This window comes from Moschus berezovskii, chromosome 13 (genome assembly GCF_049115385.1).
Source record: "Moschus berezovskii isolate FMDL1 chromosome 13, NW_MosBer_1.0, whole genome shotgun sequence".
Classification (NCBI taxonomy): domain Eukaryota; kingdom Metazoa; phylum Chordata; class Mammalia; order Artiodactyla; family Moschidae; genus Moschus; species Moschus berezovskii.
In genome coordinates this window covers 11370787-11385994 of record NC_142472.1, presented here as the reverse complement: position 1 = coordinate 11385994, position 15208 = coordinate 11370787, and the positions used below count along the sequence as shown (strand labels likewise).

The 15208-nt window shown below is 44.8% G+C and overlaps 1 protein-coding gene across 13 annotated transcripts in view; it reads right to left on the bottom strand.

Moving 5' to 3' along the window:
* DOCK9 (dedicator of cytokinesis 9) overlaps positions 1–15208 on the bottom strand; it is a 279313-nt gene that overhangs the window by 174056 nt on the left and 90049 nt on the right. For 4 of the 13 annotated variants that reach the window (XM_055426591.2, XM_055426594.2, XM_055426600.2 and 1 more), the window contains exon 1: positions 257–519. The exons of the other annotated variants lie outside the window; for them this stretch is intronic. In XM_055426591.2, the coding sequence (XP_055282566.2) occupies positions 257–382 (126 nt within the window). In that variant the 5' untranslated portion in view covers positions 383–519. Of the gene's footprint in view, positions 1–256; positions 520–15208 lie in introns of those variants that run through there. 13 annotated transcript variants of the gene reach the window in all.

The window sequence follows — 15208 nt, the reverse complement described above, 5'->3', positions numbered from 1 at the left end:
ATATGTAGTTGTTGTATATACAAAGAAGCCTCTTGGAAACCACATTCATCCACAAGACATCAACATATCTTTCCTCCCAAAGAAGAATCAAAGTGGAACCCAAGTCAAATCTAAAGGAGGAGACAGAGAAGAGAGCTCGCCAGAGACAGGCAAGTTTAGAATCAAACCGAAGGGCCAGAAGGCACGAAGCACGCACAGGCGATGAAAGTGCTGCGTGGGGAAGTCAACAGAAGCCCCCGGGACCGGCCCCTCTTACCAGCAGGGGCCCCGGGCTCTCTGCTTCCACCTCGCCATGAGCTGCATCCTTGCACCGCAGCGGGGACTCGATCACCAGCTCCTTTTTGACACTTCGGCTACTTGTCCTGCATTTATCAGCCTGCATCCTCGGCTGAGAACGCAAGTCACACAGTCTGCAACTGAGACAGCTGCGAGTCCTTGGCCGTGCAAGGCACACGCATGCCAGGGGCCGGAGGACGGAAAGGAAGCTGCCTTCCCAGGCACAAGTGGTCAGCCCCGCCGGCTGGGTCTGCGGAGCCCGCCAGGGTGGGAGGGCCAGCCTCCAGGGGTGTTACTACTGCTCGGAAAATGGGAGGTTCCCACTCGCCCGGCCAGAGGAAAACAAACCCTGAACTGTACAATGCATAGTGCACTGCCTCTCCCGTGAAGACCAGTCTCATTGTGTCTGCTCCACACAGCGTGGGCCACATCGACCCCAATCAAAACAGTGCAGTGTGGAAAAGCAAACCAGTCACAGTGAGACTCCTTCGTAATTACTCCATATCGGGAGCTGAAGAGGAGCCAGGTCATCAGGCTGTTCTCAGATTCTTACAGTTTCAGGAGGCTCTCCTTCATGTTAGAGCTAAACACCAAATGCTTGGCTGATGATCAAAGCAGGGAGGGGCAACCAGGAGGGATTCCTATAGCCAGCACCCCACAAAGGCAGACAGAAGAGGAGACTTTCTCATTGCATGACAGCCCCTGGCACGGCAAACTTAATTTATCTACTGTTTTATAGTAGATAAAAGGCAAGGTCATCACACATTTTCATGAGATTCCACATATCACAGTAAATGCTTTTATTAAACACCTTAAATCCATCAATGGTTGTGTGGATACTGGTAATGAGTCTGGTACTAGGTACCGAGAGGATCGCACTGAAAAGGTAAGGCAGAGGAGAGGGTCTCCACCTTCCAGGAGTGTCAGAACAAGCTGAGAAGGCAAGATTAATAGACATCATGAAGGACAGAGTCATACAGTCAACAGGGATTTACACGAAGCACAGGAAAAGTAGCTAGGTCATCATCCCATGGTTCAGCAGTGACAGCACTTAACGTATTTCCCCAAAAGCCTGCTATTTTCATCATTTCCTTGCATTAATAGTGGAGTAATTTTTAGATCATTTTAAAATCATCTCAGGGAAAACCAAAAGTGCTAATGGATTTATTCTGCTTATTTCATTGAGACTGGGGAGAATTTAGTAACAGTAAATAATAGCAGCAGCAGTAGTAACATGCAAACAACGGAACCAGGTATCCCTAACAACAACAGGTGCCACGAGGTACACAGGTGCCTATACCCAGGAAAATACAGAAACTGCTGTGTAAGATACAGGCACAAGTCTCCTCATCCCCAGCCAAGTGACTGAGGCCGGTGGGGTCCCCAGGGGGCAGCAGGGGCGCCCAGGTGGCACCCTGTGTCCACACGTTCATCCTCTCACCAGGGCCTGCGGAGGTTGCCCCAGTCTCTGCCACTCAAACTTCAGGAATCTTTCTCAGTGCGGATAGCACTGGGTAATGAGTCACAAAGATTCTATGAAGCCATTAAAAAAAGAGTAGTCTCTATAATAATTTTTTTAACTACCCAAATTCTCAGTCTTGGGTAATCTTTCAGGGCAATATAGACTCACCATATCTGTGTTCCAAAATAAATACAATCTGTGAGTTTTTAAAATTTCTCTTTGTAAGGTTACAAGAGGATAGGAAAAAACCCAAAGAGCCTCAGTTACATAAATATAGACTTGAAATAATGGTTAAATCAAAACTTATAGATGTTCTCTAAATTAGAGGAAGCAAGCCAAAAGCACCAAACAGACAAGCTGAACCGTAGTAAAGCACATGGTTAAGTGTGATGTGAAAGTCGCTCAGCTGTGTCTGACTCTTTCCGACCCCAGGGACTGTAGCCCACCATGCTTCTCTGTCCATGGAACTCTCCAGGCAAGAATACTGGCAGTGTGTTGCCATTCCCTTCTCCAGGGGATCTTCCCCACCCAGAGATCGAACCTGGGTCTCCTGCATTGCAGGCAGATTCATTACCATTTGAGCCACCAGGGAAGCTCAAAGCACATCATAACCAACAACTGAAAACCTTTTAGAAATGTCTCAAAGAGTTCGAAAAAGTCCAATTCTTCCTCAAATTCCCATCATCATTAGGCCACCAGAAGTTCTAGACTTTAAGGAGAGAAATGCTATTCTATTTATTGGGTCAAAATACCCTGACATTCTGTAGGAAATGAAAAGGAACTTAAAAGGTTATTTATTTTATGAACACTGTTAAGTGCTCACTGTGTCCCAAAACCTGCACAGGTGATTTATTTAATCATTATAACAACCCTTGTTGTTGTTCTTGTTCTTTAGTCGCTAAGTTGTGTCCAACTCTTTGCAACCCCATGGACTACAGCCCACCAGGCTCCTCTCTCCATGGAATTCTCCAGGCAAGAATACTGGAGTGGGCTGCCATTTCCCTCTCGAGGGAATCTTCCAGACCCCAGGGATTGAACCAGAGTCTCCTGCTTAGCAGGCAGATTCTTTACCACTGAGCCAACTGAAGAGTCCTTTAACAACCCTGTGAAGCAGGAAACATGATTATTCCCATTTTACAGATGAGGAAACTGATGGCCAGAGAGGCTGTTTTATGTGCAGAAGGTCACATGGTGTATTATGGATGCAACGGACACACTCATCAGCATGATGCTATGCAGAATCAGTTGTCTATTGCAACTGTGCCAACTGCTAGAGAGCACAAATAGGTAAAAGCTGCTGCTGCTGCTGCTAAGTCGCTTCAGTCGTGTCCGACTCTGTGCGACCCCATAGACGGCAACCCACCAGGCTCCCCCGTCCCTGGGATTCTCCAGGCAAGAGGACTGGAATGGGGTTCCATTGCCTTCTCCGAGGTAAAAGCTGCTGCTGCTGCTGCTAAGTCACTTCAGTCGTTTCCGACTCTGTGTGACCCCATAGAGGGCAGCCCACCAGGCTCCCCCGTCCCCGGGATTCTCCAGGCAAGAACACTGGAGTGGGTTGCCATTTCCTTCTCCAATGTGTGAAAGGGAAAAGTGAAAGTGAAGTAGCTCAGTCATGTCCAACCCTTAGCGACCCCACGGACTGCAGCCTACCAGGCTCCTCCATCCATGGGATTTTCTAGGCAAGAGTACTGGAGTGGCTACTGACCAGCAATTAAAGATAAAGGCAACATCGGGGTTTAACCCAACTGAGATAATTTCAGTGAAGAGGTAAAAGTGTAAAAACAGCATAGCACAGCGCCTGTTACATAGCAGGTACTCATTTAATGGTAACTATGAATTGCTGCTGTTGCTGTTTCAATCTGAAGAAATTAACCTTAGTCTTAAATTCAGGACTTCAGCTGTGTGATCAAAAATGACAATTCCACCAGCAGCATTGCTACAGCACGTTACAAAGTGCTTCAGCAATTTAAAATCCACTGCCCTTCCCTCTTTGCTGCTTGATTATGACACCTGTCTTCCAATAGCTGTCTTGATCCCCTTGTGTACTGCCACGATCCTGGCATCTTCTTGAAATTTTTCTACTTTTCACAACTTTAGCTGTGAATTTATATTTCTTTTGTAATCAAGGAAAAAACTATGAATTGGTTCTAAGCTTCTAGGTAGTCAAACTAGAAAGGCAAACGTAATCAGTTCCATAATTCACATCCTCAAAAGGAAAAACATACCAAGCTATAAGGCAAGGACATTTTTTCTAGTTTCTCACAGAGAAATCTACATAGAAGATAACTGATCAATGTCTAGATAAGGCACCCAACTGTTCACAGGAAATACAGCAGCGAAATTCACACAGCCTTCTCACTGCCAACTCAGAGCATTATACCCAAATCCAGATAAAGGAAAGCAATTCTGAGAGCAAGACACTGGTCTGGTCTGTCACCTTTGCAGGGGTCTAATTTACGAAGGAAGGAAATTCTCAGGATTTAGAGGAGTGGAGATACGACTGTCACCTTTCCTGCTCCCTAACTCCTCAGGCAGCGTGAGAGGCCCTTGTTTGATTCTGCTCGTTCAACACACACTAGTATCAGTAAGTCTGCCTGTCAAGGGATCACACGGTACAGCACTGAGCATCTGAACCTAAACCAACAAGTAGGATGTGGTTTCTCTAAGGGCTCCATGAGATCGGTGTCCGAGGACAAGAGAACGACATCTGGCCAGAGCAGCCACAAGAGGAAATGCCACCATAGAAGGACAGGAAGTATGTGGTCAAGTTTTCCCTTACAGTATTTCAAAGGAAAGGTATATGCTGGGCTTCCGAATTCAAACCCACAAATAGTTACCAACCTTCAGACACTAGCAACCTCAAGTTCTTTCACACATTAACCAGTTGAACTCTCATAATAACACATACATCTATTAACATGCAATAAAGGAGGAGGTGATATATGTATAATTACTTAAGGCTGATTTGTGTTGCTGTATAGCAGAAGCCAACACATTACAAAGTAATTTTCCTCCAATTAAAAAATAGATTTAAAAAATGGAAATAGGTAAATATCATCTATACACTGACAATTTCCCCTCCCCCCAAAAAAAAGCATGCATTAAGGGTATAGAGTTTTACTGTTAAAACAGAATGGGAATGGAGGAAAACCCATGGCAAAGTAGGAACATTTCAGAGATAAGATGAAATAGATGCTTCCACACATGGACTTCAGCTCTCAGATTTTAATATACATACAAATTATTACATAGGTTGGGTACAAAAAGAAACAACAACATGAAAACTGTATAGGAAATTTAAGGAATTTTCCAAGGGTATATTATTCGAAGTATATATTACTTACTATAAGGAAGTCTAACTTTGGCCTCCAAAGAGCCTGTCATCCCTCACCCACAGGACACCTACGCGACCTTCAAGATCCAGTGTAAATGCCACCTTCCTAGGAAAACCCCTGGCTCCTCCCGGCCAGGCTGCATTGGCTCCTCTTCTGGCACCTTCTGGGCATCTCTTTCATTCAGTGCCATCTCGGAGCTTGTCACAGTCTACCTTTTACTAAGGGTGTATGTGCCGTACTCTCCAGTGAGCCCGCTAATTCATGCGGACAGGAGCTGAGTCCCCAGGGTCTGAGGTTCTGCAAGCATTCAAACTGTATTCATTGAACTGGATGCTTGTGTCAAGTTTTATGTCACTGATTATCTTTAGCCCTGAAGCACAAATTTGGTAGATGTAAAAATATGCAAATATTTTCACGTGGCCCAAATTAAGGCAGGAGCATTCAACTGTTCATATGCTAAACCCCAATGGATCATTTACTAATAATTAAAGTGTTCCTTTCTCCCAGCTAAGAAAATGTTATTCTGCAAACTTGCCAAACATTTTTAAAAACCAAGGTATCCTTGGAAACAGCATAACTGAAACCTTTAAGAAGTGTAAATAAACTTGTTTTTAGCAATGAATTATATAAAATTTGAGACTGCATCTTGCTGTAGCTAGCAGCTATATAAAGAATGACTGTACAAGAAATAAATATCAATTATCTCAACAGAATTTTTTTTACTCTCCTATTAGAGGTTCTTGGCCAATCAGGAAGATATTTACAAAATAACAATTAACTGTAAAGGCAACATATATATATGTATGTGTGTGTATCTGTGTGTGTATATATATGTGTGTGCATGCATATATATGTGTGTGGATGTGTGTATCTGTGTGTATATATCTGTGTGTATATATATAAATTGTGTGTGTATATCTGTGTGTATATATATAAATTGTGTGTGTATATATATAAACTGTGTATATATATGTGTGTGTGTGTGTATCTGTGTGTATATATATAAATCGTGTGTGTATATGTGTGTGTATATATATAAACTGTGTATATATCTGTGTGTATATATATAAATTATGTGTGTATATATAAATTGTGTGTGTATATGTGTGTATATATATTTGTGTATATGTGTGTATATATATTTATGTGTGTATATGTGTATGTGTATATTGTGTATATGTGTGTATGTTGTGTGTATACATGTATATATATGTTGCGTGTATATGTGTGTATGTATACTTGTAAAGTATATTTAAATATATAAAATGTGTGTTTATACTAGTCAATCATAAAGGAAATGAATCCTTCATATTCACTGGAAGGACTGATGCTGAAGCTAAAGCTCCAATATTTTGGCCACTTGATGCGAAGAGCTGACTCGTTGGAAAAGACCCTGATGCTGGGAAAGGTTGAAGGCAGAAGGAGAGGGTGACAGAGGATGAGACAGTTGGATGGCATCACCGACGTGTTCATGTTCGTGGACATGAACTTGGGCAAACTCTGGCAGATGGTGGGGGACAGGGAAAGCCTGGAGTGCTGCCGTGCATGGGGTCGCAAAGAAGTGAGGCGTGACTTGGCGACTGAACAACAATAAAAAATATACACACACACATACTTTGGAGCGGAGACTTAAATACATATTAAATATGTACTCCGAAGTAATCACTCCATTTCTCCTTTCTGGGAAAAAGTGAAACAGTAAGAAAAAATTATCAAGAAAACTTACAAAAAGAAACAAATGACTAAAGATTTCCATAGTGTATTGTTACCGGTCAGTGTGCTGGCCAAAGAAAAGAAACGGTGTTGGGAATGTGATCTGTCCCTCTGAGGAAACAAAAGCATGGTGCACAGAAGTGGGAGAACAGACGTCAGGACAGGACCAAAGGCGACAGGTGCAGGGAACAACACATCAGTTACAACAGAGGAGGGACATGGCGACAAAAAGGCAGGTAGAAGTGGGAGGGGAGAGGAGGGAGGGTTCCTAAATCAGACCCTTGGGGCCTCTTAGAAGAGTTAATATCAAAGAAATACATTCTGATATGAAGTCTGATAGGGCTTCCCTGTTAGTGCAGACGGTAAAGAATCTGCCTGCAGTACAGAAGACCTGGGTTTGACCCCTGGAGAAAGGAACAGCAACCCGCTCCAGTATCCTTGCCTGGAGAATTCCATGGACAGACCATGGAGTCGCAAAGAGTTGGACACAACGGTGAGGCTAACACTCTCACTTCACTTTTCACGAGGTTAGATGCTTATCTCAGTGATGATTTTTGTCATTAGAGATTTAATCAGATAATCACAAAAAATGAGATGCACGTTATCATCTGGCCTAGAGTTTCTTATTAGCCTGGAATTCATCCAAGCCTGGACATGGCAGAAAATGGTCCATGAACCCCTTCTAAACCTACATTCAAAATTGTGTGTTCCTGTAATTTCTACCGAGACGCCCCTAGACTTTATCTAGTTCTTAGACAAGGTACCAGGGGAAGATCCTCCACTCACAGAATAAGGAAATTGAGGTCCAGAGAGATGAGCCAGACAGTCAACCAAAGTTTTAAGACACAAAGCTCGACAGCAGGTTTAAATTTGACTGAAGTAGACAGTAAAGCAATTTAAAAGGTTAAATCAACAGACATTAGATGGCGATCAGCGGTGCCAACACCTGCAGTCTTACTCATTTGCTGATTGATGTCCTATGCATGCTTAGTCGCTCAGTTGTGTCCAACTCTTTGCAAGCCCATGGACTATGGCCCGCCAGGCTCCTTTCTCCATGGGGATTATCCAGGCAAGAATACTGGAGTGGGTTGCCATTCACTTCTCTAGAACATTGCGGGAGACCTGGGTTTGATCCCTGGGTTGGGAAGATCCCCTGGATTTGGCCGAATGATCAAGATCAAGCCACCAAGGAAGCCCTGACTGACACCCAAGTAAGCCAATAAGTCATCAGATGAAGCGTGCACTGAGCAGCTTCTAGCGAAGGCAGGAGGAGATGGGGACAACAGAGGAGGAGATGGTTGGATGGCATTACCAACTCAATGGACGTGAGTCTGAGCAAGCTTCAGGAGGTGTGCTGCAGCCCGTGGGGTCGCAAAGATTCGGACACAACTTAGTGACTAAACAACAACAAACTACTCCAATGGAATGTTATACATTTCAGAATCATAGTGTCCTAGAACACACGGAAGAGAAACACACAGACCAAAAGGTGGATCTGTATCTAAATGTGTCAGAGCCTTATTTCCAACAGAGGCAGAGCTGAGAGTCTGGCAGAGGACAAGGATGTCCTACAGTGCAGAAGCCGGGGAGGAGGCCTGCTGCCCTCTCTCCATGTCTGGGGTGAGCCCACAGTGCTGGGGCAGCGGGAGGGGCCCTAGAGAAGGCTCCGTTTTCAGATGAGGGAAGTAAGACAAGTGGAGTCCTCCCATTTCGAGACGGGGGAGGCTTAGGGTACTCTCTGGGGCTGGCTCTGTGAATGTAGGACAGTGACTTCACCACTCTGGGGGTCCACTTCCCTCACCTGGAAGACAGGGATCACCATTACGATCCGAGCTAGACATCGTTCACTCCCAAGACCCAGGGGGCAACGGACGTGTCCCACTGTTGTCGTAGAACGCTGCCGGCAGCCGCGAATGATCTAGAAGCTTCTTGTGAAGACAGCCCACCCCTACCCACAACATCCCCCTTCCCTACCTACACTCTCGCACTGCCTCTGTCACCATCTGGCGTTCTATATTCCTGTTTTCCTTATTTGTTTAGTGTCTGTCCAGCTCCACTCTAAAACAAGCAGCGGCTCTGGGAAGACAGAGATTTTCGTCTATTTCGTGTACTGCTCTATTCCCAGGTCCTAAGACAGGGTACGTGCTCAGAACACATTTATCAGGTGAATTCACTGAAGGGTCAGGATCCCCTTGGGCTGGATACAGAGCTCCTATACTCTGGACACCAAGAGTTTCTCTGTGAACTATTTGTTTTGGTCACAATGATGATCATTCAGCCAGCAGTGTCAATGATTTGTTTCAGAGATGGAAACTTACAAAGCCAAGGGAAACATAACATGCTTGGGATTTTTCTCAGGAAATGAAACTCCCGGCCTGAGTTACCACAGCGGGGCCTGCCGTGGCCTCCACCTGGACTGGACCGGCATGTCATCTGCCCTCGTCAGCTCTGAGCACCGCGGTGGCAGGGGGGAACAGCTGTGTGCTGTGTGCGCAGTAGATAATCTATAAACGTTTGCTTATAGAACAAACAGTGAAACTGTCTCACCTTGGCTTGATTTATTACAAACTCCAGCACCAAGGGAGTTCACACAAAGTAGAATTTTCTAACTTTCCTCACCACGTGACAAATGTTGAGGAGAAGGGCCAGAGAATGTGTGCCTGGTGAGAAAAGATAATCAAAACCTTCTTGTAAGGCCCTAAGCACTAAAGCTTTCCCTTCAAATGCCTTATTCAGCTATAAATGGAAGACGAACATCCATTCTTTCACTTCTCCCCCATCCACCTCTCAAAAGAACATAATGAAAAATGCAAAGAGCCACCCTCTGAGGATATAGGCTTCATAAAAATATCTGTGTATGCTAATTTACTTAAAGCCAGTCCCATGAGTGTTTACAAGGTAGAAAGCTGGGGACCATCTTGATGCGTCCATGACAGAGAAGCGACAAGCTGGAGAGGTCACAGGGCTCTGATTACCCTCTAGGTGTCACAGTTCATGGCCATCAGCTCCCTAACCTGGCAGAAGGAGAATGGTCCAGCCAACACAGCATACCGACTTCTGCAAAAACAGAAACACTCCCAGTCTTCAAGGGACAAACACACCATGAGGAAACTCCGCAAAGTGATCCAGCAGATCTGGCCAAATCCAGCTTGAATTAAAAAGACAATGTGGCTCAGTGGTAAAGAATCCACCTGCCAAGCAGGAAACACACGTTCGATGCCTGGGTCTGATCCCCGGTTCAGAGGGATCCCTTGGAGAAGGAAATGGCAACCCACTCCAGAATTATTGTCTGGAGAACCCCATGGACAGAGAAGCCTCGCGGGCTACAGTCTGGGGGGTCACAAAAGAGCCGGACACGAGTGAGCGACTGGACGACGAAAGGAGAATGCTCGCTGACAGTCGTGCCGGTCCCCTGACAATGATTGGGAAGTCCCCTCTTCGGCAGCAGCAGCAGATTACGTCCTTTCCATAAGATACACTCATCAGCGGTGAAGATGATGTATCCTTTCTCATCCTGCTGCCTAAACAGCGCTCATTGTGACTGATTTCCTTTGTGAAGTTAAGAGACTGGCAAGGAAGAGAAAACAAAGCCAGCGGCTTCAGGGGCTCAAACCTTATTCCCGGACAACCACACATCCTGACAAATCAAAGTTTTCCCCTGAGTACTAGTAAAAATACATAACTCAACTCAATGAATCTTTCATAGATAAGCTACAGATTGAAGTAACCAGAGGTGGAGAGAAAAACACGGTAGGTGAGGAGGGTAGAGGTCAGGGAAGGTAGGCTACTGGGGCTTCCTTTCTCCCCACTACCGAATCGACACGCACACACCACACAGCCTAGAGACCAAAGGTGGTGGTGGAGGTGGAATGGTGACGGAGCTGCAGCCACCTCTGGTCCACTGAAGCTGCTGAACAGGCCAGTGATACTTGTCACATTCCTAAAGAGTGACACACGCAACACAATGGGCTTCGGCTTTCCCCTCCCACACAAGGGAAAACACTCTTCCAGGAAAAGCAGGGCTAAAAGAGAGAGGGTGGGTGGGGGGTGGGCAGTGGGGGTGTTTAATCAGGCTCGGAAAAGTAGCTATGACTATCCCACTGGCCTTTCCACAAAGAGGGGCCAGGCCTTAAAATCCCGCCGTCGATTCAAAGCTAGGAGGTTAAATAACTACAATATAAATGAGGCTTCCAATGTTCCATGAAGCGCTTGGGAACTATCCAGGCACACGCATCGATTTATGCTATGTCAAGACCTATATCTAGAAGTCAATGATTATTTATTTGTTCAGGTGACTGTCACACAGGAATTTCAATACAGAAGAGAAATGGGAAGGAAACAGAATGAATGGCCTTGGGGTCTGGAGGTGATAGGCAAGGAGAACGTTCCCAAGTCCCTCCTGTGTGCGAGGCGTTCAGCATACATACTCGTTTAATTCAGTTCAATTCAACCCTTAAAATAGTAACACTATAAAGAGGTATTTTTCTTTAAAGAAATCAGTGTTCTTATAAACTAAATAACTTACCTTAAGTTCACATAGTTACTATGCTTTGGAACTCTGCTTCAAAATTAACATTAAACCTAATAATTAAGTAGATCGGAATATTTTATTTCAAGCGAATTTGACCTCCCTTTCGAACACACATCTCCTTAAGGGAGTCACAGAAAATACTGCAGAGTTTTCTGAGGCCTGAAAATATTAGGATGGAAGATAACAAGAAATGAAAACTGAAGTTCAATGTTGATAGAGTTGTGTCTGAAATATGGAACAAAAGCTTTCATCTTCCCTATTTTCTACTTATCTATACTTTTTAGACTACCCTTAATAAGCATGAATTATTTTAAACTAAACATTATCTAACATTTCTAAAGCCATTTATTCCTATTTGGGAAACTTTTAAAATTATGTCTAAAACGTAGCTAATGCATGAATAAATACTTCCTCCATGGTCATGACTGGGATTAGTTAAGTGGAGCACTCAGTTGAGAGACAGAATTTAAGACAGCACTAAAAACTCAGTAATCAAGTAAAATTTAATGAAACACTCAAATGAAATCAAAGTTCATACCCCTCAAAAAGCCATGATAAACAAATCACAACCTGAAAGAAATAGATAAGATCAGTATTACTGATTTTTTTTTTTCTTTTTGCTTCAGGCTCCAGTACAGCTCTGCTCAGCATGGCTTTACTCTATGTCTGGCAGTGCGATAAGCGGTATATTCCTCCACCAACTCTTATTTTACAGACAAGGAAACCAAGGCACAGAACTTAGGGGATCAGTCCAAGGTCACAGAGGTCCTACATGGTAAAACAACTTTTAAACAGATTAACAAGAGGTCATTTTTACTTGCCTTGACCATAAAGATAAAATCAACACCTACTTTTAAATGTTCTACAAGTGACCAGATCTTCAGATATCATCCACAACTTGAAAGATTTAAAATCAAGCTCAACATGAATTCTTCTTCCTTAGAAGACGAAGTGAACACAGGGGTCATGCTGTGCTAAGTCAGTTTAGTCATTTCCAACTCTGTGTGACCCCATGGACTGTAGCCCACCAGGCTCCTCTGTCTATGGGATTTCCCAGGCAAGAGTACTGGAGTGGGTTGCCAGTTCCTTCTCCAGGGGATCTTCCAGAGCCGGGGATCAAACCACATCTCTTGTGTCTCCAGCACTGGCATACAGGTTCTTGACCACTACTGCCCCCTGGAAAGCCCCTACAGGGGCAATGTGGGCCGAAACCCCACTCGACTGAAATCTTTTTTATCTTATTTTATGGTTCACACCTAGGTGGAACCTAATAGTTGAAAGCACGGAACAGAGTGAGGGAAGACGGGAATGTGAGGGCAAAGACTGTCTGCCCATGTTAATCCCCCCAAGGAGGGAAAGAAGAAACACAGTACACCCTGGAGAGCCAGCTCCCAGGGCAGGATGGCCTCTCCCTGGGTAAACCACGACCACCCTTCACCTACAGCCTGCCGGCACATGCAGCACACAGACCCAGTGTGGTCTCCCCTGCCCTCCTCACCACCCTCGTCCCAAATATCATGAACAAGAACATGCTGTATTGCCTCCTCACGGCTCTCCTCCATGCCTCCAGAAATGCTGTCTGTCAACCTGGAATGTTCCCTGCCACCTCCTGATCTTAACCTGCCAGGTGCCTGCTCACCTCTGTGTTGTACAGATCCATGACTCCACCCAGAACTTCTGAACTGGGGCCTTGAGCTGAGAGCTGGGGAAGTTCTCCAGGCGATACTTAATGCTGTAGCAGGCTCTCACCTCAGTCTGAGAGTCATTGATCTTGGTAACAGAGGAAGAACACCCACAATGTTTAAGCCCAGATCCAATACAAGGAAACATGGATGGGTTCCCAGACATATTAGCATCTCTTACAGGCATGACACAGATGACTGTACTTAGCTGAAAGCAGAGGACTGGGATGAGGCCAAAACTTTCACTGTCCTCCAGGGGATGGACACACACTTTCATGCTCGTGCTCAGTTGCTAAGTCGTGTCCGACTCTTTGCAACCCCACGGACTATATAGCCCGCCAGGCTCCCCTGTCCACAGTATTTTCCCAGCAAGAATACTGGAGTAGGTTACTCTTTCCTTCTCCACGACACACAGCTTAGTCTTACTGAAATGCCATGGCAGGTTTCCACTGATCATATCTATTTACCTGGATTTTGGGGGAAAAATACAACTTTGCGGGTGGGCTCTTCCACCAGAATCACCCTTCATCCACCTTCCTTGCCCCGTCTTCCCCGACACCTGCCAAAATAAAATGCCTTTCAACTCCAAGCCAATAAGAAAGGCCCTGCAGAGTAGCAAGAGCCCCACATCTCTGCAGTTATTTCAGTGGTCTGTTCACACACCGAAATGGGCGCTCAGCAGGATACTTCCCTGAAGAGAATATAGAAAAAAACCAAGCCCCGAGGGTTTTGTTGCCTAGAATTCCTTAATACCTTATTTGCCAGCTGAGTTAGAAGCGCTCGTTCAAGTTCAAATTTGTGACCACGATGGCGGCTAACTAAAAGCAATGAAGCAATCTGTTTAGAGAAAGGCAACGTGCATTTCTAAGGATTTCCTTTCTTCCTGCTGCAGAGGAATAAGATGCCAAAGTGACATCCTCCATATGCATCCTCCACACTGCAGTTAGGGCAGTAATGAAAAAAAAAACAATAAGACCCTAATCCAGTACTGCTGTCTAATGTTCCCCTGTCTGCCTTCCTCAATAGGATCTCAGAGGTGTACACTAGACTGATAAAACTTACATGAGCGTTCCGAGTTCCCGACTGGAGACTTAAAGAAAAGGTGGTAAAACAAACAAACAAACAATCTTAAGGAGGTTCTGTTTAGCAGCGTTTTTAAACGGAGACTATGTTAACAATCTTCCTAGCATCTTGCTTTGAAATAATGGCAGCATGTTCCAAGATATGTGTTCATTAATTCAGGGGGAAACACAGGGCTTCAGATTTACTGCAATAGAGTTAAATCAACCAAAAGCGCCAGCAGACCCAGCTCCCTGGAGCTAACATGCCAGCTCCAAGTCTCCACTTGTCTCAGGGACACGTGCTCTTCAAATGAGGACATCAAACCATCTGACCATCAGTTTTTCTCAGCTCAAGGTTCCTGCAGTCCAGTACTACAAACTAGCACCCCAGCTAACTGGACTTACTTTACTCTTCTGCTGTGACACTAATCTTGTCATACTCTGTGCAAACCAGCACTTGTCACAAAAGAGAACTTCTTAGGAACTTTCATGAGAGTAGTTCAAAGAGCCAAGAGGAATGCTCCCCCATATTTACTCATTAGTCCATTCATGACTCAGTTGATTCATGCATTAAATCTCCTGCCTGCTCAATCACTCACAAGCATTTCTTAACCACAGAATAATACTGGTATATACTAAATATATTATTAAAATTAATTTCTTTTGTTTCCTTTTACTTTTTTAAATACAGTTACTAGCAAATGTACAATAATGTCTATGGCTGGCACAGTATTGTGACTGGACAGAAGGGGGCCAGATGCTCCCCAATCCTGTGTCTTCTTCCTGGGGTAGAAAGACAGACCACCCTTCCAATTTCTCTGGCAGTCAGACTGAAAACTATGTGACTGGGTTCTGGCTGAGGAATATCAGAAAAATGAGGTAGCAGAGCCTGGGTGCGGTTATAAAACATGGTGCACAAGGGTCCGAGCTCGCTCGCTCGCTCTCTCCTTGAAGGGCCCACTGAAAGCGCAGACCACACAGAGAGCTCTGAGGAGGTCATGGGCAAGGGAGACGCCCTGGTGTAAGGGAACTAGGCTCTGAACCATCACATGGAAGACCACACAAGGCATACCCAATGGGACCCTGTCGCAAGTGAAAATAAACTCGTTGTTAAGCTACTGCCATCTGGCTACCACAGCTAGCCTTCC